The sequence below is a fragment of the Psammomys obesus genome, unplaced genomic scaffold (genome assembly GCF_907164565.1).
Source record: "Psammomys obesus unplaced genomic scaffold, mPsaObe1.curated_primary_1811, whole genome shotgun sequence".
NCBI classification, from domain to species: Eukaryota; Metazoa; Chordata; class Mammalia; order Rodentia; family Muridae; genus Psammomys; species Psammomys obesus.
Window position 1 is genome coordinate 1,763,089 of NW_026585643.1, and position 27,422 is coordinate 1,790,510.

At 50.2% G+C, this 27,422-nt stretch overlaps 4 protein-coding genes across 5 annotated transcripts; 2 read left to right on the forward strand and 2 right to left on the reverse strand.

Moving 5' to 3' along the window:
- Nucleotides 1-1,985: 1,985 nt before the first annotated feature.
- On the forward strand, nt 1,986-5,245 carry Psme1 (proteasome activator subunit 1). 2 transcript variants are annotated; one of them, XM_055616152.1, is made up of 12 exons: nt 1,986-2,004; nt 2,533-2,606; nt 3,355-3,387; nt 3,507-3,569; nt 3,661-3,771; nt 3,844-3,889; nt 4,012-4,109; nt 4,312-4,380; nt 4,455-4,522; nt 4,631-4,685; nt 4,759-4,845; nt 5,020-5,245. In XM_055616152.1, exons 2-12 carry the CDS (start codon nt 2,568-2,570, stop codon nt 5,098-5,100), a joined length of 750 nt encoding a protein of 249 aa, XP_055472127.1. In that variant the 5' UTR covers nt 1,986-2,004; nt 2,533-2,567; the 3' UTR covers nt 5,101-5,245. The 2 variants fall into 2 exon arrangements, with proteins under 2 accessions (XP_055472127.1, XP_055472120.1); XM_055616145.1 differs by lacking the exon at nt 1,986-2,004 and adding an exon at nt 2,181-2,231.
- Nucleotides 5,236-9,253, reverse strand: Emc9 (ER membrane protein complex subunit 9). The gene is made up of 5 exons (XM_055616167.1): nt 8,840-9,253; nt 8,604-8,680; nt 5,920-5,989; nt 5,742-5,836; nt 5,236-5,460 (listed from the first exon to the last, which is right to left on the reverse strand). The coding sequence occupies exons 1-5, from the start codon at nt 9,035-9,037 to the stop codon at nt 5,280-5,282; spliced, it is 621 nt and encodes a 206-aa protein (XP_055472142.1). The 5' UTR covers nt 9,038-9,253; the 3' UTR covers nt 5,236-5,279.
- Nucleotides 9,254-11,136: 1,883 nt separating this feature from the next.
- On the reverse strand, nt 11,137-15,125 carry Psme2 (proteasome activator subunit 2). Its single transcript, XM_055616213.1, has 11 exons — nt 14,418-15,125; nt 14,080-14,112; nt 13,613-13,675; nt 13,325-13,411; nt 13,195-13,225; nt 13,018-13,115; nt 12,132-12,200; nt 11,922-11,989; nt 11,713-11,767; nt 11,348-11,434; nt 11,137-11,259 (listed from the first exon to the last, which is right to left on the reverse strand). Exons 1-11 carry the CDS (start codon nt 14,463-14,465, stop codon nt 11,179-11,181), a joined length of 720 nt encoding a protein of 239 aa, XP_055472188.1. The 5' UTR covers nt 14,466-15,125; the 3' UTR covers nt 11,137-11,178.
- Nucleotides 15,126-15,279: 154 nt separating this feature from the next.
- On the forward strand, nt 15,280-27,411 carry Rnf31 (ring finger protein 31). Its single transcript, XM_055616178.1, has 21 exons — nt 15,280-15,621; nt 15,719-15,865; nt 16,013-16,168; nt 16,372-16,431; nt 16,527-16,596; nt 17,556-17,733; nt 18,211-18,589; nt 18,782-19,072; nt 19,273-19,521; nt 19,617-19,802; nt 19,916-20,122; nt 22,384-22,557; nt 22,638-22,736; nt 22,828-22,917; nt 24,836-24,950; nt 25,057-25,175; nt 25,395-25,508; nt 25,657-25,714; nt 26,374-26,470; nt 27,004-27,172; nt 27,274-27,411. The coding sequence occupies exons 1-21, from the start codon at nt 15,433-15,435 to the stop codon at nt 27,325-27,327; spliced, it is 3,201 nt and encodes a 1,066-aa protein (XP_055472153.1). The 5' UTR covers nt 15,280-15,432; the 3' UTR covers nt 27,328-27,411.
- The last annotated feature ends 11 nt before the right edge of the window (nt 27,412-27,422 follow it).

Here is a 27,422-nt window from a genome sequence, read left to right on the forward strand (position 1 = left end):
AAGAAATAAAGAAAGGCATAGCGGGCCTGGCTCTGGCTCCTGTTCTTTTCCAGCCTAGGAGGGTGGGGAGGGTAAGATGCCCAAGTTCCTTCCTCACCGTTTTTTTTTTTTTTTTTTTTTTTGTTTTTTGTTTTTTGTTTTTTTTTTTTTTTTTTGAAGTAGTTAATGTTGAATGTGTTTTTCTGTACACAACCTCCATCCTTTTGGTTTCCTGGTCTGTAGACTTGTAGCTTTCTAGAGCTGTGCTGTCAAGGGATGGTACTACTAAAGCAGGTAATCATTCTTAGGCATGTGCGTCAGCCTCTCTCAGTAGATGCCTTATCTCCAACCTAGTTACTTAGTTCTTCCGGCCTTCTTCACAGAATCTCCTGCTTTCCTTATCTGGGCAACCTGTGCCAGGACTGTTTCTACCTCTATCTCACAAGAATGATGTGCACATTCACTTGGCAAAGGTTTGTTAGCCAAGGTGTGAGAACAAGACAAGCAAGGCTTCTGCTGCAGATGAGTTCCTGAGGAAGCAAGAGAGAAACACACAAATAGCAAATGTGCAAGCCTAGTGCTTGCTCCTTTCTGCCAGTGTCCTAAGTGTGTGCGTGTTATTTATACAAATTAATACATTTGGAGGCCAGGGGGATGGTTCGGTGGTAAAGTATGTGCTGTGCAAACATAAAGACCAGTGTTTAATGCGCTGGGCATGGCTGCCTGAAGTGGTTTAGCCTATGGCTGAGCTATGGGTTTAGTACAAGAACTTTTTTTTTTTTTTCCTAAGGAATAAGTTGGGGGAGAGAGTGAGGAAGACATTACTCACTTCTGGTTTCCTTGGACTCATGTATGTGCATGGTTCTCTCACAAACATACACACATAGACAAATTTAATCCCCACACAACAGACCAATGAGATAAGTTCAGCAGTGTTCATATTACTCGGTTGTGAAATTTTTATTTTATTTTTTATGTGTATGGTGTTTTGGCTACATGTGTCTGTACACCATGTACATATAATACTGGTAAAGGCCAGAAGAGGGCATTGGATCCCCTGGAACTGGACTTAGAGGCAGTTGTTAGCTGTCTTGAGGGTGGGGGCTGAGAATTGAACTGAGGTCCTCTGGAAAAGCAGCCAGAGCTCTTTTCCACTCTTTTAACCACTGAGCCACCACTCCATCTCCCACATTTTTTTTTTCTTGGTAATGTTGAACAAAAACCAGGGATGGTGGTGCAGGTATTTTGTCCCAGCACTCAGGAGGCAGGCAGATTTCTGTGAGTTTGAGGCTAACCTGGTGTTAGGGACAGTTCCAGCACAGCCAGGGCTATACAGAAAAACCCTGTCTCGAAAAACACAAACAATGTGCTGGAGAGATGGCTGAGCAGTTAAGAGCACTGGCTGCCCTTTCAGGGGTCCTGCGTTCAAGTCCAAACAACCACCTGGTTGGCTCACAACCATCTGTAATGGGATCTGATTCCCTCTTCTGGTGTGCACAAAAACAGCATTCATACACATTAAATAAATCTTTTTTTTTTTTAAGATTCCTATTAAAAAAAGAAAAAAAAACCAACAAAAAAGCAAAGTTGAAAAAGCATTTCTTGACATGTGAAAATTACATAAAACGCAAGATCTCTGGTCCATAAGTTAACTTCTACTGAAACTCGCCCACACTAATTCATTTTGTGGACTCCTTTCTTCTCAGAGAAGCAGAGCTGAGTTGCTGCACCGTTCCCAAAACTAAACAGCTGTCACTAACGCCCTACAAAAAGTTCGCCTGGCCACTGTTGAAAGCACTCTATTATCTTGTCTCAAAAACAAAACAACAACAAAATGGCTAATATCAGAATCACAGGTGCTGTGGTAGTACTGCAACAGGCACTAAACTGGGCGGGGAAGGTACTTTCTGAAGAATGACGACGGGAAATTCTCTCTGAAAAACTGACATCAAAGCTAAGAACGGAGTGAGGGCATTGAGGGTGTCTCAAGGGCAGAGTCCTCGGAGCCGGAATAAACACCTGCATGCAAGTATTTGCTTGTGTAATGAATGAGTGTGGAAAGCAATAGATTTGAAAGGCTCTGGTGATTGTGAAAGTCTCTGGATTTTATCACAGAGGCCTGAAGTCCCTGCTGGAGGAGGGAGGGGGATGGTTTATAGGGCGGGAGTATGTTGGTGAAGTCAGGGGACCGCGACGGCAAGACGAAGAGAAACCAGGTCTTGCTGCAGATGAGAAAGGATTTAACCCCCCAAGTAAGGCGTATTATTGCCCTGGCCAAAGCAGGGAGAGCAGGGGGCGCCGGGAAACGGAGGGCGGGATGGAGGTGGGAAGGACCAGGGTGCAGGCACCGGCGGGCGGGCGTTCGGAGGCAGGCTCGGCCGTCGGGAGGAGAGCCCCGCTCCCGGGGCGGAAACGCTGCCGGGGCTGCCGGGGGAGCCCCCGCCTCTCAGCAGGCTGTCCCCGCCTCCACCAGGCCCTCCTCTCCCCTAACCCAGGAAGGCGGGGCGGGTTGCGAGCTCTGCTTTCGCTTTCCCTTCCCGCTGCCCCCTCCAGGCTCCTCGTGCGGCGCTCAGTCCCCGGCTCTGGCCATGGCCACCCTGAGGGTCCACCCTGAAGCCCAAGCCAAGGTGAGCGTTGTGGGATCGAGTGGGGAGGACGAGTGTCAGAGAGGCGTGGCTCCGAGCGGACCGGAGCTGTGGGCATCGGTCCCCAGCCCCGCACCTGAGTCGTGGGGGGTCTGCGCCCCAGATTACTGCCAGGAGCAACTGATCCCCTGGGAGGAAGTGAGGCGGCTGTGGTCCAGCGGGGTGAAATGAAGCCGAAAGCTAGCGTGAAGTCTGCTGGTCTAAGGCCAGTCAGGGCTACACACAGACCGGGAGAGGGACTTGCCCAGGCTACCTCGGGATCTTTCACACAGAAAGGGCACACTCCTGCACTCTGCCTCTGCCCATTGGCCGAGGGTTTTGCTTTGTTTGAGACAGAGTCTCTCCATTACGAAGCTTTAGCTGTCTTGGAATTCACTATGTAGATCGGGCTGGCCTCGAACTCCCAGAGATCTACCCGCTCTTACCTGGGATTAAAGGCTTGCGGTTCCACACCCGGCCACGGGCCTTTCTTCCCTCTCCTTGTACAACCCTGGTGGCCCCAGTAATGTTCACCTCCCCAAATCCAGCCCCCAGCATCCACTGAACTCTCCCCATATTCAGGTGTGCTGAAAATCAACACCTCAGGCCACCCTCTACGGGGACTCATCTTGCTTTCTTCATGGGTGGCCTTAGAGGGATCTGCTCCTCTGTTCCCCAGGTCAGGCCCTACATGACCCAAAGGGAACTGGCCCTAAAGCTAGGTTTCTGAAGGTTTGCCTGTACCCCACAGGTGGATGTGTTTCGTGAAGACCTGTGTAGCAAGGTAAGAGCTACCTCGGCAACCCACCTCCACCCCGCTGCAGCCACTCTGCCCTCCCTTGCTTCACTGCCTAGGAAGAGGCGTTTGATTCTGACCCCATTCTCCTCCACCACCTTACACAGACCGAGAACCTGCTTGGGAGCTATTTCCCTAAGAAGATCTCAGAGCTGGATGCATTCTTAAAGGTACTGGGGCCCAGCAAGGACTCAGGAGGAGCCTGGGGATGGGAGTGTGGTGAGATGAGCGGGACACCCTCATCTCCAGCTGTACCACTAGGAGCCAGCCCTCAATGAAGCCAACCTGAGCAATTTGAAGGCTCCACTGGACATCCCAGTACCTGATCCAGTCAAGGAGAAGGAGAAGGAGGAGCGGAAGAAACAACAGGAGGCAAGCGGGGAGAGCTGGGAGGTGGGCCAGCCATAAAGAACCTCAGCCTCAGGCCCGCCTTCCTCCCTACAGAAGGAAGAGAAGGATGAGAAGAAGAAAGGGGAAGATGAAGACAAAGGTACTTGAAAGGGATGCGGTGGGCGGAGGCCTGTGTCTCAGAGCTTCCAAGTTGTCTTCCACTCTTCCCCGTTCCAACCCTCACAAGCTCAGTGGCTGACCGACCCACTGCGCACTCTCTAGGTCCTCCCTGTGGCCCAGTGAACTGCAATGAGAAGATTGTGGTCCTGCTGCAACGCCTCAAGCCTGAGATCAAGGATGTCATTGAACAGCTCAATATGGTGAGCTCACCCCCTGCCAATTATTACATGGCACTTAGGAGAGGGCGTAGCAGGCGAGCCAGCCTGGGTCTCAGCGTGGACCTGGCATTCCTCCATCCACTGTGGGCAGGCAAGGGAAGAACGGGATCCTGGGAATTAGGGTATGTATATGGAGGGGAGAGGATGTGGTGATAAAGTCTCGATGCCATCCCTTTACTCCCAGGTCACTACTTGGTTGCAGCTACAGATACCTCGGATAGAGGATGGGAATAATTTTGGAGTGGCTGTCCAGGTAAGAGCCCTGCCTCACCCCCTGTAGCTGTAGTCAGCCCATGCTTCCATCTGACTCCGCATTCTCTTTCTCAGGAAAAGGTGTTTGAGCTGATGACCAGCCTTCATACCAAGCTGGACGGCTTCCACACACAAATCTCTAAGTGAGTTAGTTGCCTGGGCACTGCAGCCCCAGCACACACTACCTTTGGGGACAGGCCTTGGCCCCCTCCTTAACTCTCTCCTTCCACACCGTCCTCCACTTCCCACAGGTACTTCTCAGAGAGGGGTGACGCCGTAGCCAAAGCAGCCAAGCAGCCCCACGTGGTAGGTGAGGCCCAGTTTAGGCTGCGCCGGGGAAGGCACATTTCGGGTTGGGGCTAACTCGGAGTTTCTGCAGGGTGATTATCGGCAGCTGGTGCATGAGCTGGATGAGGCAGAGTACCAGGACATCCGCCTGATGATCATGGAGATCCGCAATGCTTATGTGAGGAAGGGAGAGGAGGGCGGCGGTGGGCAGGAGCGCCTTTCCCGGGCCTTCTAGTTTCTGACCACGCAGACTTGGGGTGGACGGTGACAAGCACCAGCCTTTCCAAAGCTAGAAATGGGGTACAGAACTACTGGGGGCTCGTGGCTCACCCCCACTACTCTGGTCCTATAGGCTGTGTTGTATGACATCATCCTGAAGAACTTCGAGAAGCTCAAGAAGCCCCGTGGAGAAACAAAGGGGATGATCTACTGAGCCCCGCCTCTCGTTCTATGATGGGCACAGCGGACACCTTCCTGCTCTTCCTTCTCCGGGAACTCTAGACTGTACCCAATCTTCTTCCTGGGGGCTTCTCCCTCACTCTGCCCCAAAACACAATAAATAAGAGAGTTGCCCACCAGCCCGTGTCTTTATTGTATTAGGATCCTCCTGGCTCAGGCGTTTCCATTGGTGGGACCACCCCACTGAGTGATCTGAGAGTTAAGCTGCTGGTTGGTCCAGTCCTGCCGAATGTCATCAAGGTGACAGTCAAAGTCCACAAGGTGCTGGTGGGCCCGGCTCTCCAACAGTGCTCCCACCATCTGTCGGGACTCCTCCCAGTCTCTCCACATCACTCTGAAATTTCAAACATGGAGGTCAAACAGTGGGGCCAGACACAGACTTAAAAGATTGTGTCTAGAGCTTGGCAGTGGTGGCACATGCCTTTAATCTCAGCACTCAGAAGGCAGAGGCGGACAAATCTCTGTGAGTCTGAGGCCAGCCTGGTCTATACAGGAAAACCGTATTTCAAAAAACAAAAGGAAACAAGATTTTGTCCTAGAGAAGCCATGGGGCAGAGCAAAGGCAGCCTGGGAGTCTTGGGCCTCCAAGAAGAGACAGAGTAGTGGGGCACTCACAAATTCTTGTCCTTGGGCACCCATCGAAGACCTTGGTTCTCCAGGACGATGACAGGAGGTACACGGGGCCGAGCCACCAACTTCTTATTATCCAGCTGGATGCAAAAAGGGGTGAAGAGTCTTCAGGATGCTGTCCCCACCTGCTCTCCACCTCCCCACTGTAAAGCCCCAGTCTCACCATAATAAGCACTGCACCAGGGAAGAATTCTGCAATTCGACTAGCGATTTTCAAGGCCAGAAGCCCCGGGCTGTGTAGAGGGAAGATCAGAGGAGTGAGGAGCCAACTGAGGGCAGACCCAGGTCTCCCGGGTCTTGTCGATGTGTGCAAAGCTGCAGCCTTTCCCTGCAGCTGGCCTGGGAGTGTCGGGCCTGTCTGATGCTTGGTGCAGGACTGCTTGACGCTTCGAAGCTGTGGAAAACAGGTGCTCAGATATTACTGACAAGAGATGAAATCTGAAGCAGGCTTTGGGGAACGTAATTTACCTGAATATCCAAATTAAAACAAATAGGGCTGGGGCAATGGCCCTGTGGAAGAGTACTAACTACTCTTTCAGAGGACCTGGGTTCAAATCAGCACCCACACAGCTGCTGACAACCAGTCCCAGAGGATCTGGCCTCCAGGGGCATTGCATGAATGTGGTAGACAGATAAACAATACAGGCAAAACACAAAAATAATAAAGTTTTTTTTTTTTTAATCGAAACTATAAAGAATTTACTGGGTGGGAAGGCAGGAACCAGCAAAAGTGGGGCAGAGGAACAGGTTAAGTTATTAGGGGAGGGACAATTAGGAATAAAGAATGTAGCTGGGTGATAGTGTCAAATGCATTTGATCCCACAACTCAGGAGGCAGAGGCAGGCAGATCTCTGATTTCAAGGTCAGCCTGGTCTACAGAGTAAGTTCCAAAGACAAAGCTATACAGAGAAACCTTGTCTCAAAAAAAAAAAAAAAAAAAAAAAAAAAAAAAAAAAAAAAAAAAAAAAAGAAAGAAAGAAAAGAAAACAAACAACAACAACAGAAAAATATGTATGAAAATGCCACAGTACACTTCATATGCTAACTTAATGTATCTCTAGGAGCCACCATGAGATTTTGGCTGGGTCTGCCCAACTTTCTGGGGCCTGTTTCTTTCAGAGCTGGCCAGAACCTACACATGCTTTTTTCTTATACTTGGTGCTTTTTTTTCTTTTTCTTTTTTTAAAGATTGATTTATACATCATTCTTCATGTGTGCCATGTGTACTTCATGTACAGCACCAGAAGAGCGCACCAGATCTCACTATAGATGGCTATGAGCCACCATGTGGTTGCTAGGAATTGAACTCAGGACCTACCTAACCAGTGTTTTTAAACTCTGAGCCATCTCTCCAGCCTACTTTGTGCTCTTTTACTCTGTCTAAAGTTCAATATTCCGCTGCTTTTCTGCAAAGAGCCTGACCTCCATGCTGGTTTAAAAGGTATGACTTTTTTTCTTCTCTCCTTTTTCTTCTGGAAAGCACAGCTTGCCTGCTCTGGGTCTGGTCCTTTTAAGTCAACTAAAATTGTCATTCGGGGTTTTTTATTGTTTAACTTACTTACATTATTTACTTTATGTACCTTGGTATTTTGCATTCATGTATATACGTATGAGGGTCCTGGATCCCTGGAATAGGAGTTACAGACATTTGTGAGCTGCCGTGTGAGTACTTCAAGTTGAACCCAGGTCCTCTGGAGGCGCAGCCAGTGCTAACTGTTGATCGCTCCAGCCCCCTTCCTTGAGTTTTTAAAGTTCTTTTATTAATAAGACTAAAACATCCACAGAAGGGGAGCCCGATTCCCCATGTCATTTGGCCACTGTGATCAAAACAGACCCACATGACACTGCTATGGTGGTGGGCCTGCAGAGACCCTCCCACTTCTTTTTATTTCCTGTGTACAGCTCCAAGAGGTTTCCCACAGGCCTAGCAACTTGTCAGGTGACCTCGCAGGACAAATCTGAAGTGCAGAAGATGGGCCAAAGGGGGGCAGGACCACACCTTGATCCTGACTGACTGTCCCTCTATGTAAACTTTAATCTCTCCCCTTGACCCAGAAGACAGACATGGGAAGAGCAGCCGTGCCTCGCTGGAGCTCTTTGTCCCTCTTTCCAGTATGGCCATATTAAATATATCTTTTCCTTCTTTCTGCTATTAAAAACAATTTTTTTTTTTTTTTTTTAGCTGGGTGTGGTGGCGCACACCTTTAGTCCCAGCACTCTGGAGGCAGAGGCGGATGATCTCTGAGTTCTAGGCCAGCCTGGTCTTCGGCCCGAGTTCCAGGACAGCCAGAGCTACACAAAGAAACCCTGTCTCAAAAACAAAAGCAAGTATATTACATTTTTTTTAAAGAACTTACTATAAAATAGGGCTTTCTCTGAAATTTAAAAACTGGAGATGAAGTCGGCATTTGCAGAAGTAAATTACGGAATGTCCATATTCACATTGTACGGCTGTTAGGATGGGGTAGATCTTGAGGTGGAAAAGACATCAAGTGTATTAAGTTCAGAGAGAAGCAAATTACCACAGATCTAAGCCATTTGGTGTGTACAGTATACGCTTATAAAGTGGTGGGCTTTTTAAGCTGATGGTTGCACGGTCCTCAGTTCCTACAGCACCTGAGATACCCCTCAGTGGAGATCACTGTTTCTCGTCGAAAGTCGGCTGTCCGCCCCACCCCCACCGCACCTCTGATATCCCAGTACCTAGTATAATACCTGCTATACAGCCCTACTGCTAAGCACTTGGTAAAAAAATAAAAAATATAGATATATTTTTTCCACGCTGGTCCATCTGCACCTCACCCACACCAGTCACACTCATCTCCCTTCCCTAGCTACCCAACTTACCTCTGGTCGTCCAAAGCCGCATTGGCATGGTAGTACCCAGCTACCACCAAACCGGCCTGTGCGCCCCACACGTCCACCTGTTGTGAGAAAGGAGCCCTCTGTAACTAAATCATGCCTCTGGCCCTGCGGGTGTGTACCGCGGCCAAGGGGCTGAGCACGCATTCAGGCTGACAGCCCCTAAAGGGGTTCGTTACCAGGGTCGGGGAGGGACGGGGGCGGGGCTCTCCAGGCCGTACCTGGTTGAGCGCGACCTCCAGCATGACGGACAGGGCCAGGTGGCTGTGGAAGAGCGGCACACAGTCGGTGAGGCAGAGGCATTCTCCGGACCGCGTCGCGGGAGCCAGCAGCAGCCCGTTGACCGCGGCGTGTGGGTACCGAGAGGCGTGCAGGCACATCTTCCCGTAGGCCCGGGCGGAGATTTCCACCTCCCCCATATCGCGCAGGACCTGCCGGCACGCCGACCGAACCCCGACCGGTGCGAGCTTGGCCTTGCCCTGTGCCTCCTCCTCACGCTTGGGTGTAAGACGCCCCTAACCCCGGGGCACCTCTCTCTACAGTCTGCCCCCCCAACACAGTCCAGAATTCGGAGCCAACGCAACCCGGCGCTGAGCCCCGCCTCCTCTAACCACTGCCGGGCAGGCGCACTAGCTTGCGGGCCAGCTCCGGAGCAAACCCTAGCCAAGAGTCCCGCCTCCTCGGTGCTCTCTGGTAGGGCAAGACGTCCTCATTTCGTCCAATCAAAAAAATTTAAAAATTGCCTTGCCTTGGCCTAAAGCGAACTGGAAAGAAGGCATTAGGGCAAAGGAAAGAAAATTAACCACAGGCTTGATAGCGAAATTAGCAGGTTTATGCTTTGGATTTTGCTTTGTTGAGCGAGGGAGGATATACAAAGTCCCAGCTCAGGCTGGCCTCAAACTCACAGATGCCCAATCTCTGAAGTCAGAGCCCTATTTACAGGCTCTGTGCCACCTAGTTCCGACTTGTGCGGGTTAGTGCAGGTTGGCTTCACCTGTTTATCTGCTCTTCCTGCCAATACGGAATTCGGGCAAAGAGTGGTAGGTGAAGGGCTGGTTCCTAGCTGGGCGTTCTGGAGAAATTTGGCGACCAAGCTGTTGGCCTTGCTCCTGCTATTGAATGCGCAGCCTAATCTTCCCAACTGCAAACTCTTGACCTTTGGCTTCCTTAATGTAGTGCAGCACCTTTAATGCAAAGTACAGGTCCATGACCCTTCAAGGATTAAATAATGAGCACGGAATTCCAAACCGTCAAACTGATAAGAATGCAGCACATTCTCACGCCATAAAAAAGTCCCTTGGAGTCTATAACCTGCCACAAGGCAGAGGAACCATTGTCTCCATCCACCACCTGCTCATAAATAAATCCTAAACTGCAATCCCACTACTGAGAAGTTGGGAGGCAGGAGGATCAAGAGTTCAAAGTTAGCCTCAGCTTCACAGTGAGTTTAAGGCCAGCCTAGGCTATGAAAGACCCTGTGAACACAGGCTCAATACAAGGCTGGAGAGAGGACTCAGCAGTCAAGATCCAGTTTCTGTTAAAAGCACCCGTATCAAGTGGCTCACAACCAACCACCTGTGAACCCAGCCTCAGGAGATCCAGCACCTCATTCAGGCCTTTTCAGGCACACAGGCATATGTTCACACTCATACACACAGATTAAAAAAACAAAACCAAAGACATCCAAATCCCAACAAATGTAGACAGAAATGGATTCGGAAAGTGGGCAAGAGATTAAAAAGGCAAATCCTCATCTCAGTAATGTCCACCCAGGGTGATGTGTTCCAGTTTGATGCCTTTTTAAAGACTTTTCCTCTCTTCCCCCCGTCCCCCAAGCTTGCTCTCAGCTCCACAACTGTTTCTCCTTTATTCCCATACCATGGTCACAAAGCTTCCCATCTATGCAAAGGCTGATTCCTCCTCCAAGGGCTTTGCCCAAGTAGCCTTTACCAGGAGGCCCTCATATCATCAGATGGAAATACCTTTGTGATATTCTAACATGGCTGACAAGGCATGCAAACTTGTGTGTGTGTGTGTGTGTGTTTTAAAGAACCCTGGATGGCCTCAAACTTGCTGTGTAAATCAGGATGGCCCTGAACTCAAATCCACCTACCCCTGCCTACTGAGTACTGGGATCAAAGGTGTAACCCCGTTCTTGAATCTGTTAAAAACACAACGAACCTCAAGCTCACCCTTCCCGGCACCCTCGCAGATTTGTAAAAAAATTGTTCTTCTTTTATGTGTATGGGTATTTTGCTTGCATTTATGTCTGTGTACCATGTGTGCATATCTGGTGCTTGCAGAGGTCAGAGGGTATCAGATCCCTTGTAACTGGAATTACAGACAGTTATTAGCCACCTTGTGGGTACTGGGTCAAGCTGGAAGAAGAGCTAGTGTTCATAAACACTGAGCCATCCCTCCAGCCAACCCTCTCCCGTTTTTATTACCATAGTCACCTTCCTTTGGCGCATAGGCACTGGAGGCCCTCAATAGTCTCTGTGAATGAACAGAGGTAATGTACATCAAGTATAAGTCATTTATTTTCCCTTTAATCCTTAGCTCAGTACATAGATGGCTTTTCTTCACCCTTTGGGTTGACAATTTTCTCTAGGTTGCTGCTGATGATATGGTAAAGCTCAGCCTGGAGGAAGGCCAGAAGAATAAAGTTAGGTTCTTGGCTTCCCACAACCCTTCCCTCTACTTCCCTCAGGAGCTTATTCCACACTCACGTAGAAGGCCCTCAGGTCCAGCACCATGGCCCTGAGCTCCCTGTAGGCTGCTTCGTCTCGCTCATGTACTAAGGCCCGGTAATCCATCTGGGAAATACAGGCAAACTGAGTCAGCACTGTGGGAGGCTGGAACATTTGGTTTTCTCATCCAGAGAAGAGATTAGCTAGAAGATTAGCCCCGTCTTAGTACCAACAAACACAGAAGTAGGAAAAGGGATGGGGATGTTGGAGGCCTAATCAGTTTTGCTTTTTGGAATAGTATTTTCCACATATGTAAGTCAAAAACTAGAGAAGGACCCCTTCTTCCCACCTCAGTCCCACCCCTGGCCAGCCTTAACTGAAAGGCTGCTGGACTGTGCACTCACTACGTGGGTTTCCTTGGAGGCCTTGGCCACAGCATCCCCACGTTCTGAGAAGTACCTGTAAGAAGTAAGGAATGTGTGCGTTAATGGAGATGGGTAGCCACACAGACCTTTCAACCCGAGTCCCCCAGCATTCTGACAGAACTGCCTAGCTTTGAAAATCCTGTAAGAATGTCCATGTAGGGTCCCTGTAGTCATGCAGTTGCTCTCACTTGGAAATCGTTGTCTGGAAAGCTTCTACTTTGGTCTTGACAGCATTCACTCTCTCCAGCACCTTCTCCTACAGTGACACGAGAAGCAAAGAAAACACGTCACCTCCCCACTTCACTATTCCTTCTTCCTCCTACCTCCTAGCTACTGCCTCGTTTCCATCCCTCATTCCCAAGTCTCTTCCAACTCGGTCTTCAGTCACCAACTCTTACCTGAATCGCCACCCCAAAATCATTTCCATCCTCAATCTTGGGGATGAGGTGCTGGATCCATGTGATTACCTACATTAAAAGGAGTACTCATTCAATGACTCAACTGGATTTTTTTCCCCCTGAGACAGGGTTTCTCTGTGTCTTGGCTGTCTTGGACTGGCTTTGTAGAACAGACTGGCCTTGAACTCACAGAGATCCACCTGCCTCTGCTCCCGAGTGCTGGGATTACAGGCCCGTGTCACCATGCCCAGCTGGACTGATGCTTCTAAACCAACTCTCTAAATTACTATGTGATAGGTTCTGAGATGAGAGAGATAGCTGTAACACAGTCTCTCATTTTTGGAGCTACCACTGTGATACCAGACAGAGATCAAACAAAACGAGAACAGAGACAATCTAAGCCCAAAGGGAGATGACAGAGGGTAAAAACGCTCGCTGTGTGCACATGCACATATAAGGGCTTGAACACATAAAAGCTGGGCATAGTGGAGTACACTATTACCCCAGTGCTTGCAGTGGGGGCAGGATGGTGATAACAGTCAGATTCTAGGAGGCTCCCTGGCCAGCCAGTATAGCCAAGACAACAAGCCACAGGTTTAGTAAGGCCATGACTCCCCAAAGAAAACCTCCTGATGTTGACCTCTGGCCTCTGCACATACATGCAATGGAAAACATACCTGCACATGCTTATGTATGTATATGTGTGTGTGTGCGCGTGCACACACACACACACAAACACACTATTTAAACATATACAAGTAAATCCAAGACACAAAAGCAAGTTTCCTTATTAAAGATTAGGTCTCTGGGTCAAACATCTGCAACTCTGAATTGACCCTAGCTTTGCCGTGCTATTCACCCCAGCTCCTCCAGTGCCCGAGCTTACCAGAATGCACTTCTCTTTGAGAGTCCAGACTTCCGGCTTAACCACAGCAAGCAGAGCCAGCAGCTTCTCATTCCCAGGGAGAAAGCCACATTTAGGGACTATGAAAGAGACGGGAGCCGTTACCCCACATCAACGCGCAAGCGCACTTTCCCTCCTAGTCACCCAATTCTCAGTTACCTTCTTTCTTCTCCTGCTTGTCTGTTTCCATCTAAGGCAGAAGGGGAAAAGCAGCTTTAGGAAACTCAGGGAGGCTCCAGGGGAGTCTGAGCTGGCTCAGAGCTCAGGCTCTGCACACTGAATGCCTTACCTCATCGTCCTTAGGTGGGGGATCTGGGATGGGGATGTCCAGAGGAGCCCGGAGGGAGGAGAGGTCAGCCACATTCAGGGAGTCCTCCTGCGGAATTTACTCTCAGACACTGCCCAACCTCCTCCCTTCCCTCCACTGCCTCCTCAGTCTGTCTACTCTCTCCCTCCCAACCTAGGCTCAAGCTTTACACAAGCCTCACTAAGTTCCCTGCATGCCGACACCAGATGTCAGGGAACTGGCAGTGAGAGAGATGCAAGGAGGTGGGGCAGAGGGGTCTGTATTACTCACCTGCAGGAGCTGACTCAGGGACAGGATCTTCCGTGGCAAGAACGTGCAGAGGAAGTCATCAGCCTGTAAAGTCACATTACAAAAATAATCACACAAGATGTCCGATGAGACGTATGAGAAGCAGGCCCTTGGAAATGAGTGGGCCCAAGGCTCACATATGAGGAAACCATAGTCCTGGAAATAAAGGGACTTGCCCCATCAGACTGACAGCAGAAGTAGGACTGTGGGGTTCTCCCTTTGGACGCCATCTTTCCCTTTCCATCCAAAGAGGGTGGGGAAGTAGCTAAAGCAGTTAGGGTTCTAAGAGTGATCAGATTGCAAGTAGAAACCAATCATTAGCCTTCACTTTGGTAAGTATGAAGATTAGGAGACCAAAATTAGGGTGAATCGGAGGGTTACTCAGAGTTTGTAGCCCTGGAGTACTGTGCTAAGGTTCTGAATCAAATCGCTTAAATTCAGAGACTTACCTCCTGGAAAAGATTTTGTCTGAAGACATCCACCTGCACAGAGCAGTAGCCAGATGTTGATTAGGGGTTTCGGTTGTAAAGAATAAGTGCCCATCCCCGACCTAGGTGCCCTCCAACTGTAGCTCGAGCCTGTCCCACAAAACCAGTTTTCCCTGAAATATCCTGCTCAGTGCAGACTGGCTAGAAGACAGGGCCTGAGGTAATCTCTGAGCAGAAGTGAAAGCCCCAAAGAAAGGGAGATTGGAGGAGTTCTCACGCAAGGCCTTGGTGCCCAGGAGCTCCGGGCTTTATCTCCGTTAGGACTCCTCACCCCTTCCTGGCCTCCGGCTCCCATTTACCTGTTTACGGGCTTCTCCACTCTGGCGAACCCCACAAGGCTTGGCCATGCTTCTCCAGTCTCCTGAGTCTCGGGGCTAGGCGCCCCAGCTTTCGCTTTCACTCTCCGGGCCCAGACCCACCCCCCTCGGCCACGCCCCCTTCCCTCTTTTCTCCTCCTCCTGGCAGAGCACCAACAGTAAGTTGTAGCCCTTCAGCCATTCCCAGCCAGTGGCCACTAGGAAGGGCGGTGTCGGCTGGATCAAGCCCAGGGGTTGTCCAGGGGAGGGGCCCGGGAAGCGTGGGACAGAGAAGACTGGAACAGAGATTGCTACTCTCGAAGAGGGCGGAGCTTACGACAAGGGCCGTCCAGGGGAAGTCCTGGACTGGGACAATAGCCAAAGGGGTACCCAGGGGTGGGGCTCCCTTAGGTTAGACTTTGAGGAGGGGACTGAGTGGGATGTGAGAGAGTAGGAAGGGTAGGAGGAGGGAAAGTCTGGCAGGATGGAAGGGAGCAGGGGGAGCGGGACTGCCTTGCCTTCAGGACAGCCTGGAGGAGGGTGGGACTCGCCTGAGTCGGGTCCCTGGTAAAGTGGGGCTTCCCCGCTGGGGACTGGAACTGGGCAACATTGTGGAAACACAGAAGGGAAGCTTCGGGCTACAGAGACTGGCAGGGGAGTGGGGGTCCCTCCGGAAGGGGAGGAGATGGCCTCAAGGAGGGCGAAGAAGAGCGCTTAACTCGGAGGAAAAGGTTCCGTCGCCCTGGGGGAGGAGCCAGGGTGGCGGCTTCCTCATTGGCGGCGACCCGGCCGCTTCCTGATCCTATCTTTTCAGTCACTCTGAACCCGCCTATTCCTCCAGAGTGGTGCACAGTCCCGCCCTCTCCGCCAGCACTTCCTGTTCCCGGCAACCCTGGCCGCGGCGGGGGCCGAGCGGGGCGGTGGCCTGAGTGACCCCGGCTGCTGCGGCGCCGCGCGCACCTGCGCCGCGCGCCCGCTCCGGGAGGGCGGCGTCGCGGAGCCCGGCTGCGGTCTCGGGATGCCGGGGGACGAGGAACGAGCCTTCCTGGCAGCCCGCGAGGAGCTGGCGAGCGCCCTGCGGCGGGATTCCGCGCAGGTGTTTCCCCCGGAGCAGCTCACGCCGCTCCTGGCCGCCTCCCTGCCGCCAGCCGCCCGCTACCTGCAGCTGGACGCCGGACGCCTGGTCCGCTGCAACGCCCGTGGCGAGGTGAGGCCAGCCCGCCTGGCGCGCCCTGGCAAGGGGACTTGGGCCCAGAGTCCAGGTGGGCCAGGCTCGCAACTCTCGTTTTTCTGACTGCCCCCAGCCTCGAAACTACCTCAACACGCTATCTACCGCCCTGAACATCCTGGAAAAATACGGTCGCAACCTCCTTAGCCCACAGCGTCCTCGGTACTGGCGCTCAGTGAAGTTTAATAACCCTGTCTTTCGCAGCACGGTGGATGCTGTCCAGGTGAAACCCTTGTGCCTTATCCGAGAAGGAGACTAGACTTATTCTGGGGGTTGACCAGAAAGGGCCTGAGGGTGTGCTGCATCGGGGGGCCAGTTGTATTGCCTAGGAAACCTGCTAGATGGTGACCCCGTCCTGAATGTGTGCCAGGGGGGCCGGGATGTGCTGCGGTTGTACGGCTATACTGAGGAGCGCCCAGATGGACTGAGTTTCCCTGAAGGGCAGGAGGAGCCAGATGAACACCAGGTTGCCATAGTCACACTAGAAGTCCTCCTGCTTCGCACGGAGCTCAGCTTGCTGTTGCAGGTGAGATGGTGTTCTGAGTCTAAGGTCTTGAAGTACTAGCCTGGGAGCCCAACCTAGGCATTTTGAAAACCCCATGCTGGTGAATTCTGCTGCTGCAGCAGTCTGGAAGCTTCTGCTAGGCTTTCTCCCTCTGAATGTTAGGGGGTCCGGGCTTACAAGGAGACCTTTGCTCAAAGTGGGAGTTCTTTTAATTTTGTTTGCAGGATACTCATCCGAGACAGAAGGCACTGGAGCAGCTGCTAAGAGACAACGCTGAAGATGATGTAAGGAAGGCAGAAAGGTGCCGTTAAACAAAGGGAACTGAATTTATGGGGTTCTGTGCCCCCAACGCTTGTCCATTCTCTGCTTTCTTCCTCAGATGCTGAAGCTTTCAGAGTTTCACCCCCTTTTGAGAGAAATTGTTCCTGGTCCTCTCCCCTCTGCCCCAGGTATTGTGTGGTCCTGTATGGGAGAGAGTATTAGATTGATGCGAATTTAGGATTTTCTTTTACCTTCTTGTGTTTTGTTTCAGGAGTTTAAAGTCACATCTCTTCCCCTACCCCCCATCCCCCAAGATTCAGATGTTGTAAAGAACAGTTTGTAACTTGTCCTAGCCCATAACAAATGTTAGTGTAGCATAATCTTTTCTGAAACTTTTAGTGATCCCCACCACCCCCAGCTGGAGTTCCAGACAGCGGTGAGGTGCTCAGCACGAGTGCAGGGAATCAGACTTAGGCCTTTAGGCAAGAGAAGTGCTTGGTCTTACTATTTACCCATCTCTCCAACTGTGTAACCTGTTTTTGTTGTTGTTGTTTTGGTTCTCTTCTCTGCTTTATTCTCTCCTTCCTCTACAGTCTGCCCAGTTAATTTCAATATTTCTTTTTTTTAATTAATTCATTTTTATTAATTACAGTTTATTCATTTTGTATCCCAGCTATAGCCCTTTCCCTCAGCCCCTCCTAATTAACGTAGTATTTTAAAGAAAGTTACTCTGGGGGTTGGAGAAGAGAAAGAGAGAGAGAGAAGGCAGGCATGGTCTTTAATCCCAGCTCTGGGGAGGCAGAGGCAGACAGATCTCTGTGAGTTTGAGGCCAGCCTGGGCTACAAAGTGAGTTGCAAGCCAGCCAGAGCTACACTGTGGTGAGGGAGGGATAAAGGTGACGTTTCTCTTTCTGTGTCTGACTTGTTTTGCTCAATGTGGTATCTTCCAATTTCATGCATTTACTCACAAGTAAGATTTTGTTCTTTGTGGCTAATACTCTAGTGTGTGTGTGTGTGTGTGTGTGTGTGTGTGTGTAAACATTTCTCCTCCTTTTCTGTTGATAGGCACATAGTGCGACTCTTGCCTGTATCTTGCCTGTAGTGTATATGTTTGCTGAGTTTTATCCTTTCGATGTTGTTTTTCCAGGCTCCACTCCTAGTCCCTGCTTTCTCTGTGGTTCTGCTCCGGGCATACTGCATTGTCCATCCTGTAACCAAGCTTCATGCCCAGCTTGTGACATTTTGTTCCATGGGCATCCATCCCGCGCCCATCACGTTCGCCAAGCTCTGCCTGGGGCTCATCAGACCACCGACCTAAGCTCTAGGTGAGAGGCTTTCTCTTCTTGGTGAGAATGAAATTTAAAAAACTGAAGATTACTTGAGTATCTGTTACCTGCCAGGCTCTCTATTAAAGACCGTTTCAGAGTGAACAGCTGGTCCACCCCTCAAGGTCATTACAGGCACAAACACTGAGCAGGTGGTAGCCGTGATAACGCACAGTGTTGTGATGCACTGATTGGTAGTATATGGATACAGTCTTGCTAGGGAGCACCTCATCAGTATTTTAAACATCTAGCATGATCTGATTAAGGTGCTATGTTGAGAGATTGCTGGAAGAAGTTAGCTACAATACATTTTTTAAAATATTGAATCATCTATGAGGATGAGTGTATTCAGACAGAACAGCAGTCACAGAGGCCAGAGCCTCATGTCATAACCTAGGCAATGGGAGATTCACAGGGGTAAGGGGACTCGGGTTCTGACTTCCACCTCAGCTGGCCATGTCTGCTTTTCTTTTACAGTTTACCTGCCTCATCCCAACCACAGCCCTGCTCATCCTCCCTGGCTCTGGGAAATAGCTCTCTTCCTTCCCCCAGTCCTGCAAATGCTTGTCTGCCCTGGCACTGTCCTGCCTGTGTCACACTAAACGAGCCTTGGGCGGTGCTCTGTGCAGCCTGTGGTCGGGCCAGAGGCTGTAAGGTGCTGGGGATAGAGAGTTCCCAAGGAACTGGGCCCCTAGAACCTGAGCCTGCACGTGACCAGTGGGCCTGCCAGAGCTGTACCTTTGAGAATGAGGCTGCAGCTGTGCTGTGTGCCATATGTGAGCGACCTCGGCTGGCCCAGCCCCCCAGCTTGGTGGTGGACTCCCACGATGGTGGTGTTTGCCACCAGTCCCTTAAGGTAATCCATCCCTGGCCTTCCCCAGCTTTCTGCTTACACCTCTTCGCCTCAAGTTACTCTTTTAATTCACACCCCCTGGCTTCCTTTGGTCCCCCTAGTTCTCTGTATTTCTGTCACAGCCCTCAGACTTTAGTCACCTTCATGTAAACCTTAGTCACACAATCGATAGGATAATTCTCTCTACCTTTCCAGCAGGGGGATGTTTTGCTCTCCTCTGTCCAGCCTCAAGTGTGGTACTGTGATCACTGTACCTTCTGCAACTCAGGCTCTGTCTGGGTTTGTGCTATTTGCAACCGAACCCGCAACCCCATCCCAGGACAGCATGCCCTTCAGCCCTATCCCAGTGCTTTGGAAAAGGGACTTCCAAAGCCTGGGTCCCCACTGCACCTCAGTGGACCCCTGCCTGCTTCCTGCGGAGACCCAGAGAAACAGCGCCAGGATAAGCTGCGAAAGGAGAGTCTCCAGCTAGTGAGCATGATCCAGGTGAGGACTGGGCCTGGGCTGAGACATGGGCTGTTGGGAAAAGGAGACGCCATGGTTTGCCAATTAGTACTCTGATCAATGGCGTGCTGTGCACTGGTCACACACTCAGCTCCTGGCCGAGCCGTGGTCGCTCAGGCTGAGGCTGGGTGGAATTCCCCTCCTGATGTGCCTCTTCTTGTCTGGGTACGACTGCTCTCCAGGAAGGGGAAGCTGCAGGTGCCAGTCCAGAAGAGATCTTCTCAGCCTTACAGTACTCAGGCACTGAGGTGCCCCTGCAGTGGCTGCGTTCAGAGCTATCCTACGTCCTGGAGATGGTGGCTGAGATGGCTGGACAACAGGATCCAGGGCTGGGTGCCTTTTCCTGTCAGGAAGCCCGGAAAGCCTGGCTTGATCGTCATGGCAACCTTGATGAAGCTGTAGAGGAGTGTGTGAGGGCCAGGAGGAGGAAGGTACCATTTTGCTGGAGGTGGTATGGGTTGACAACATCAGAGTCTTTCTTGCTTACTTTTTCCTCTTAACATCTTCTTCCTGCTTTCAAATGCAGGTGCAGGAGCTCCAGTCCCTGGGCTTTGGGCCTAAAGAAGGGTCCCTCCAAGCATTGTTCCAGCATGGGGGTGATGTGGCACGGGCCCTGACTGAGTTACAGCGCCAGCGCCTAGAGCCATTCCATCAGCGCCTATGGGACAAAGGCCCTGAACCCACTCCCTGCTGGGATGGGCTGGATAAACAGGTGCTGGGAGTAGGCAAGGCCCCCATGTCCCACTTAAAGGAGCAAGAGAAGACCAGGGGTGAAGATCCCAGGGGTCTGACAGCCACTGTGTCTCCTCCTGAATCACGTTGCAGAGCCTGGTCAGACGCCTTCTGGCAGTCTACGCACTCCCCAGTTGGGGTCGAGCTGAGCTGGCACTGGCGCTGCTGCAGGAGACACCCAGGAACTACGAGCTATCAGACGTGGTGGAGGCTGTGAAGCACAGCCATGACCGGGCCTTTCTGCGCCGACTGCTTGCCCAGGAATGTGCTGTGTGCGGGTGGGCCCTCCCCCGCAACCGGGTAAGCCCCTTCCTGCTGTATCTGGACGCAGAGTGGCTGCTCCTCACCCCAGATGGCCTTGTCTTCTGCTGTTGTCAGTACACCACTGAAGGCCTCTGATAAGGGAAAAGCAGGAACACCCCTTTGTAAAATGTTGGGACCTTCAGACATTGTCTTAACTTTCTTTTGCTACAACAAAGACCTGAAATAACCAACTTACAAGGAGAAAAGGCTTGTTTTGTCCTGCGGTTTTTGAGGTTTTAGTTGATGTTTCATTTTTTATTATTATTATTTATTTTACCTATGTGAATGCATCTATCTGCATGTCACATGCATGCCAGAAGAGGGCATCAGATCCCATTATAAATGGTTATGAGCTACTGTGCTGGGAGCTGAACTCAGTCCCTCTGAAAGAAGAGCCGTTGCTCTTAACTGCTGAGCCAAGGGTTTAGTTTTTCGTCTGCTGGCTCCATTGTTTTTGGCGTTTGCTGGCGCGTCGGGTAGGAATATGTGGCAGCAAAACCACTAAGCTTGTGGCTAGGAAGCCAGAAAGTGAGAGGCGAGGGTGCCGTAGTCTTCTGCTAGGGCATAGTGACCAGAAGACCTCGGCCCTGCCTCTAAGCACCCCACTTTTGCTGGATGTATGCTGCACACCTTTAAGCCCAGCTCTCAGGAGACAGAGGCAAACAGATGTCTGTGCATTGAGGCCATTCTGTTCTATGTAGAGAATTACAGGCTAGCCAGAGCTACATAATGAGACTGTCTTTAAAGAGAGAGAGAATCTAAACTATAGCAAACAGTAGTATAAAAAAAAAATCATATAGCTGGGCATGGTGATGTACACCTGTAATCCAGCACTTAGGGAGACAAAGGCAGGCGAATCTCTGTGAGTTTGGGGCCAGCCTGCTCTACAAAGCAAATCCAGGACAGTCAAGGTCACACAGAGAAATCCTTTCTCAAAAAACCAAAAGCAAAAATCATACTAAACTTCCCTGCTCCTCTCCCTTTACAGCCCTCTCCTCTCCATGCCTAATCTTCATTTGTGTATATACACAGAGGGTTATTTTGAAGCACATATCAAGTGTCACATTGTTTTATCTGTAGTTATTTCAGTAGGTAAATGTCATTTGAAAATATAAACACAAAAAATCAGAAAGAAGCAACTATTTTTTTAAGATTTTTATTGTTTTGAGACAGGCTTTCTCTGAGTAACCTTGGCTGTCCTGGACTCCCTTTGTAGACCAGGCTGTCTTTGAACTCACAGCGATCTGCCTGCCTCTGCCTCCTGAGATTGCGCCACCACACCTGGCCTAAGATTTATTTTTTATTTATCATGTTTGTGAATTAGTATATATGTCACATATATGTGGATACCCATGGAGGTCAGAAGATATCATATACCCTGAGCCAGGTGATAGTGGCTACACAGAGAAACCCTGTCTCGGAAAGAAGAAAAAAAAATTCAATCCCTTGGAACATAAATCACAGGTATAGGTGTGAGCCAATATCCTGGGTACCAAACTTGAGTCTTCTGGAAGAACATCAAACACTTGCTGGCTAAGTCGTCTCTCCAGCCCAGCATGGTTCTTCTTAATTCAGGGTGGGGTCTCATGTATCCAGTCAACCATTTGGTTAGAGGTAATCTTACATGAGCTGATCCAGTCTCCATATTCACAGTGCTAAGACTACAGGCATGTGTCATCATATCACAAAGCACTGGGGGATAAAGGCCTTCATGCGTGTTTTATATCCAGCGTAGTAATTCTTTGATATCACAGTATCTAGGTGAGAGATAACAGGTCTTTATTCTATTCTGAGCTCCACCTAGTCTAGGTCAAAGAGTAGCAGTTCCTCAGGTGAATACAATCTATCTTAGTCTGACTATGAGTTTTGATTTTTTTTATTTTTTGGTACATATATATATATATATATATATATATATATACACACACACACACACACATAATATGTATGCAGTGTATATAATTGTAAATTAGTTCTGGGCCTTTCACTTTTAATTAAATGAAAATGCCTTTAGAGATAGGTTTGTTTTACTTCAGGTTTCACTATTGTCAGCTGGGCTCCATCCAGCTGTCTTCAGACATGGGTTGCCTGCCCGTGACCTGTAGGCACTTGAGCTTGCTGTCTTTGCCCACTTAATTAGACCTTAGTTTTTCAGTGTATTCCTGAATTATGTAGTTACTGTGTACCACCAAGACTACTGACCCTTCCCAGGGCTGACAGCAGATTCCCCTTTATCTCTTCTCCCCCTCCCACTGTAGATGCAGGCCCTGATTTCCTGTGAGTGCACCATATGCCCTGACTGCTTCCGCCAACACTTCACCATTGCTGTGAAGGAGAAACACATCACAGATATGGTGTGCCCGGCCTGTGGCCGCCCTGACCTCACTGACGACACGCAGCTGCTCAGCTACTTCTCCACCCTTGACATCCAGGTACTACAGCCTCTATGGTTTAGGTGGACTGGGCTTTGAACAAGTTTCTGCCCGTGTCCCACCTCTGATCTTGCCCCCAGCTCAGAGAGAGCCTAGACCCGGATGCATATGCCCTGTTTCACAAGAAGCTGACCGAGGGTGTGCTCATGCGAGACCCCAAGTTCTTGTGGTGTGCCCAGGTAAGCAGCCTGGCAGAAAGAACTAACTGTGGGGGCCCAGGAGATGCTACCGGCTCAGGTCTTAAATAGCTTTGTGCTCTTGTACTCACAGTGTTCCTTTGGCTTCATATATGAGCGTGAACAGCTGGAGGCGACATGTCCCCAGTGTCACCAGACCTTCTGTGTGCGCTGCAAGCGCCAGGTGAGTCACACCTATCCTTTCAGAAGTGTTGGCTGAGCTATTGCCAGATACTGTATTAGACTCGGAGCATATTAGAAGACAAAGCAGTCATGCTCTGTAAGCCTAAAGGGCTTACTGAGGACCTAGAGAGATGACACAGTCTCTAAGGTGCTTGAGGCAGTCATGAGCTGAGTGCAATCCCCAGGACCTGTTTAAAAACAAACAAAAACAAAAAACTGGGTCGGGGCGGGAGAGACCGTCAGAGGTTGGGAGCACTGGCTGTTCTTCCAGCAGACCTGGGTTCAGTTCCCAGCACCCACATGGTAGCTCACACCTGTCTGACTCCAGCTCCAGGGGGGTCTCACACCCTCTTCCGATCTTCTTGGGCACCAGGCACACAATGTGGTGAACAGACATGCAGGCAAAACACCCATACACATTAAACAAACAAAAATTTTGAAAGCTCTGTTAGAGCCAGCAAACTGGCTCAGTGGGTTAAGGTATCATCACCACACCTGACACCCTGAGTTCTATCCCCAGGACCCACACTGTAGAAGGAGAGGACTGGCTTTCACTTGTTCACTGGCTTTCACTGGCTTTCACTTGTTGTAGAAGGAGAGGACTGGCTTTCACAGTTAATTGATTGATTCTGTTTTGGGGTTTCTTTCTTCCTTTCCTTTCCTTTCCTTTCCTTTCCTTTCCTTTCCTTTCCTTTCCTTTCCTTTCCTTTCCTTTCCTTTCCTTTTTCCTTCCCTTCCTTCCTTCCTCCCTTCCCTTCCTTTCCCTTTCCCTTTCCCTTTCTTTTCTTTTCTTTTCTTTTCTTTTCTTTTCTTTTCTTTTCTTTTCTTTTCTTCTTCTCTTCTCTTCTCTTCTCTTCTCTTCTCTTCTCTTCTCTTCTCTTCTCTTCTCTTCTCTTCTTTTCTTTTCTTTTCTGACAGTTTTTCACTCTGTAGCCCTGGAACTCACTCTGTAGACCAGGCTGGCCTCGAACTCAGAGATCCACCTTCCTCTGCCTCCCAAATGCTGGGATTGAAGGTGCGTACCACCACCGCCCGACTTAATTAATTACTTTTTAAGAGAAAAATGTGCAGTCTGGTGGTATACACTTGTAATTCCAGCACTTGTATTGACAGGTGGATCCCTGGGGCCTGCTGGCCAGCCACCATATCCTATTTGAGAACCAGGCCATGAGATACCCTGTCTCAAAAAGAAATGAGACAGGGCTTTATACTCTGACCTCCACTTACATGCATGTTCAGGTGCACACGCACGTACATGCACAGAGAACAAAGGGCTTCCTGTTGGTTTTCTGGCAGAAGGCTACTATGTGGCCAAAACTGCTCTAAGACTCCCAAGAGCTGAGGTTCCAGTGTGGACCACCACACCCAGCATGTCTCCTGAGAACTGTTTAAGCTTGGGTCCAAAACTTAAGAAGCCAGCCATGCAGAAAGTATTTGGAGCAAAGAGCAATCCATAGAAAGGCCAAAATGAGAACGAGAGGAAGAGTGAGACTATCAGGTGATGGGGTTGGGCAGCCCTTGAGGCTGAGGAATACAGGTGTTCAGCATTCATTTTGAGACCAAGCACAAAGTGCCACTATCATCGTCCTTTAAAGGATTGCTTTGATACCAAAAGCCTTGTGTCGGTGTCATAGAATATAACAAAGTGAATACTGTGTTCCAGCCACCAGACCTCAGAGTTAGCTTGCTAGTAGCACTATGGGAGCTCCCTGGCGTTGCTTTGAAGGTAGAGAATGAGGTAGAGGAAGCAGGGTGTAGTAACCCAAGCTAGTATTTGAACCAAAATTTACTGGACTAAAGCGGTGTAGGCTTGGATGGGACAGCCAAGGTGGGTGATATAACTAAGCTGGCACCACTGGGTGTGAGTAGTTGGACAGCAGGACAGAGCCTCCATGCACAGCCTTCTTTCATCCTGGCAGTGGGAGGAACAGCACCGAGGGCGGAGCTGTGAGGATTTCCAGAACTGGAAACGAACCAATGACCCAGAATACCAGGCGCAAGGCCTCGCAATGTATCTTCAGGAAAATGGCATCGGTAAGGCTACCCTGCTTAGCCTCTCTGCTCATAGTCTTGGCGGGAGCCTCCTCTTTAAGGGCCTGGGTTGCAGTGCTGCCCTCACCCTGACTACTGCTCCTTACAGACTGCCCTAAGTGCAAGTTCTCGTACGCACTGGCCCGAGGAGGCTGCATGCACTTCCACTGCACCCAGTGCCGTCACCAGTTCTGCAGCGGCTGCTACAATGCCTTTTATGCCAAAAACGTGAGTTCAGAGGGTGAGGAAAGGGGAGAGGTGCGGGAGGCGTGAAGGGCAGGGGCCAGGTTAGCAGGCTAGAGAGCATCCCTCTGCCCTCTTGCCCCCATTCCTTGCTCCAGACCCATTAATGTCTTGATCTCAGTCCCATGTCCCCTTGCACAAGCGTTCTTGAGAGTTCAGGACCCCAACTGTTTCAAACTTCCTTCTCCTATGGATTTTTACCAGAAATGTCCAGACCCTGATTGCAAGGTGAAAAAATCCCTTCATGGCCACCACCCTCGAGACTGCCTCTTCTATCTACGGGATTGGACTGCTGCCCGGCTCCAGAAACTGCTGCAGGTCAGAGGTGGCCAGCCTGGCTGGGTGTGCAGAGTGCTAAAAGGAGAAGGGTGCAGGAAAAGCAAGAGTGGAAAAGGCTGGAAGCCAGGAAGCGGGAGAGTGGCTGGATCAAGGGAAATAATGCCCATATGTGTCTACTTCTCCCTAGGACAATAACGTCATGTTCAATACAGAGCCCCCAGCTGGGACCCGGGCAGTCCCTGGAGGTAAGCATCTGACGAACTTCCGAAGTGCAGACAGTATCCTGGGCTCTCACTATGATGGGTAAAGAAGTGGGGAGGCTTGGATCTGGGGTCATTTATGTGCCTTTTGGCAAGACAATTAGCCTCTCCTGTGAAATGAGGGTAATATCCATAATGGCTAAGCTGTGCGACATAAGGTATCATTAGAGCATCTGGCCCTCAAGTGTCTCATGCTCTCTAATGGTTAAGATTCGTTAATTAACTCTGGGTAATTAATGATACCTGCCAGTTGCTTTAGGTTTTAGGCTACTGTTTTAGGTTCTGTACTGAGAACAAGAAATGTTGAATAAGGTTCTAATGGACCCTACTCTGCTTCTAGGTAGAGATAAGACTTTCAGGGACTACGTTGGCTGTGCAGCAGCTAAATAACAACCAGGACAGCAGTTTTAAGAGCATGTGACAGGCCGGCCAAAGCTACATAGATACACACACACAAAAGAACATAGGATTATGGACCATAAGCCACTTTGGTGAAAAAGATGGAAAGGTCTTCACCCCGTTTCTGAGTCACTGTGCCTCTGAATCCATCTCCAAAAGTACAACATAACCACTACTGGTCAGGCAGGATTTCCTGGGCTCATTGGCCCCCTCCCAACGTATGCTCCTTCCTTCTTTACTCTTAGGTGGCTGCCGAGTGATGGAGCAAAAAGAGGTTCCCAATGGGTTCAGGGACGAAGCTTGTGGCAAGGAAACTCCACCTGGCTATGCCGGCCTCTGTCAGTGAGTGCTTGCCAGAGCATGGAGCATGGCTTTGGGATGAGGACTAGATTGCCCAGGCAGTAAGACCTCTGGGGCTGGCCGATTTTTCAAAGAGCAGGAGGGCGGGAGGGAGGGGTCCTGCTGGGCAAGAACAGGAATGGGTAGTAGAATTCTGTCTCCTAAGTCCACATGGTGAAAGGAGAAAACCAACTCATAAGTTGTCATCCAACCTGCATATATGTTCACTGTGACAAGTATGGAAAATAAATAAATAAAAATCCCAGTGGGGGCTGGAGAGATGGTTCAGAGGTTAAAAGCACTGGTTGCTCTTCCAGAGGTCATGAGTTCAATTCGCAGCAACCACAGGGTGGCTCACAACCATCTATAATGAAATCTTGTGCCCTCTTCTGGCATGCAGGTATACACACAGATAGAACATTGTATATATAATAAATAAATCTTTAAAAAAAAAAATCCCAGTTGGCATTAGGTATCAGGCTCATGTAGCTAATAGTAAACAGAAGAATAACTCTTCTGCTCCCTCATCTCCCCAGGGCACACTACAAAGAGTACCTTGTGAGCCTCATCAATGCCCACTCGCTGGACCCAGCCACCCTGTATGAAGTGGAGGAGCTGGAGACAGCCACTAGGCGCTACCTGCATGTCCCGCCCCAGCCGATGGACGGAGAGGATCTTCCTGCCTACCAGGCCCGGTTGTTACAGGTGATGCAGTCACCCCCAGCCTTCCAACTCCGTCCTTACCTTCACAGCCACCTCTCTCAGCCTCTTCAGGTCTCCATATCATTGTCCCCTCTCCTTTGCAGAAGCTGACAGAAGAAGTACCCTTGGGACAGAGTATTCCCCGCAGAAGGAAGTAGCTGAGGGCACGGGTCCTGATGGGGCTTCATGACCCTGCCCTGCGCAACAGCTCCAGCACCAATAAAGAGGCATCTTATGGCCTACGCTTTTGGTA

Bases quoted from the DNA above. Each gene is read 5' to 3' on its own strand.
- Psme1 (XM_055616152.1), top strand. From the start codon at position 2,568: ATGGCCACCCTGAGGGTCCACCCTGAAGCCCAAGCCAAG. The intron at 3,772-3,843 runs GCAAGCGGGGAG...TCCTCCCTACAG, and splicing joins AGCGGAAGAAACAACAGGAG to AAGGAAGAGAAGGATGAGAA. The intron at 3,890-4,011 runs GTACTTGAAAGG...CGCACTCTCTAG, and splicing joins AGGGGAAGATGAAGACAAAG to GTCCTCCCTGTGGCCCAGTG.
- Emc9 (XM_055616167.1), bottom strand. From the start codon at position 9,037: ATGGGGGAGGTGGAAATCTCCGCCCGGGCCTACGGGAAGATGTGCCTG. The intron at 5,990-8,603 runs GTAAGTTGGGTA...CCCTCTACACAG, and splicing joins GCGGCTTTGGACGACCAGAG to CCCGGGGCTTCTGGCCTTGA. The intron at 5,461-5,741 runs GTGAGTGCCCCA...TTGAAATTTCAG, and splicing joins GTGCCCAAGGACAAGAATTT to AGTGATGTGGAGAGACTGGG.
- Psme2 (XM_055616213.1), bottom strand. From the start codon at position 14,465: ATGGCCAAGCCTTGTGGGGTTCGCCAGAGTGGAGAAGCCCGTAAACAG. The intron at 13,412-13,612 runs GTGAGTAATACA...TAAATTCCGCAG, and splicing joins CCCTGAGTCAGCTCCTGCAG to GAGGACTCCCTGAATGTGGC. The intron at 11,435-11,712 runs GTGAGTGCACAG...TGTATTTCCCAG, and splicing joins CCTCCAAGGAAACCCACGTA to ATGGATTACCGGGCCTTAGT.
- Rnf31 (XM_055616178.1), top strand. From the start codon at position 15,433: ATGCCGGGGGACGAGGAACGAGCCTTCCTGGCAGCCCGCGAGGAGCTG. The intron at 15,866-16,012 runs GTGAAACCCTTG...AATGTGTGCCAG, and splicing joins GCACGGTGGATGCTGTCCAG to GGGGGCCGGGATGTGCTGCG. The intron at 25,509-25,656 runs GTCAGAGGTGGC...ACTTCTCCCTAG, and splicing joins GGCTCCAGAAACTGCTGCAG to GACAATAACGTCATGTTCAA.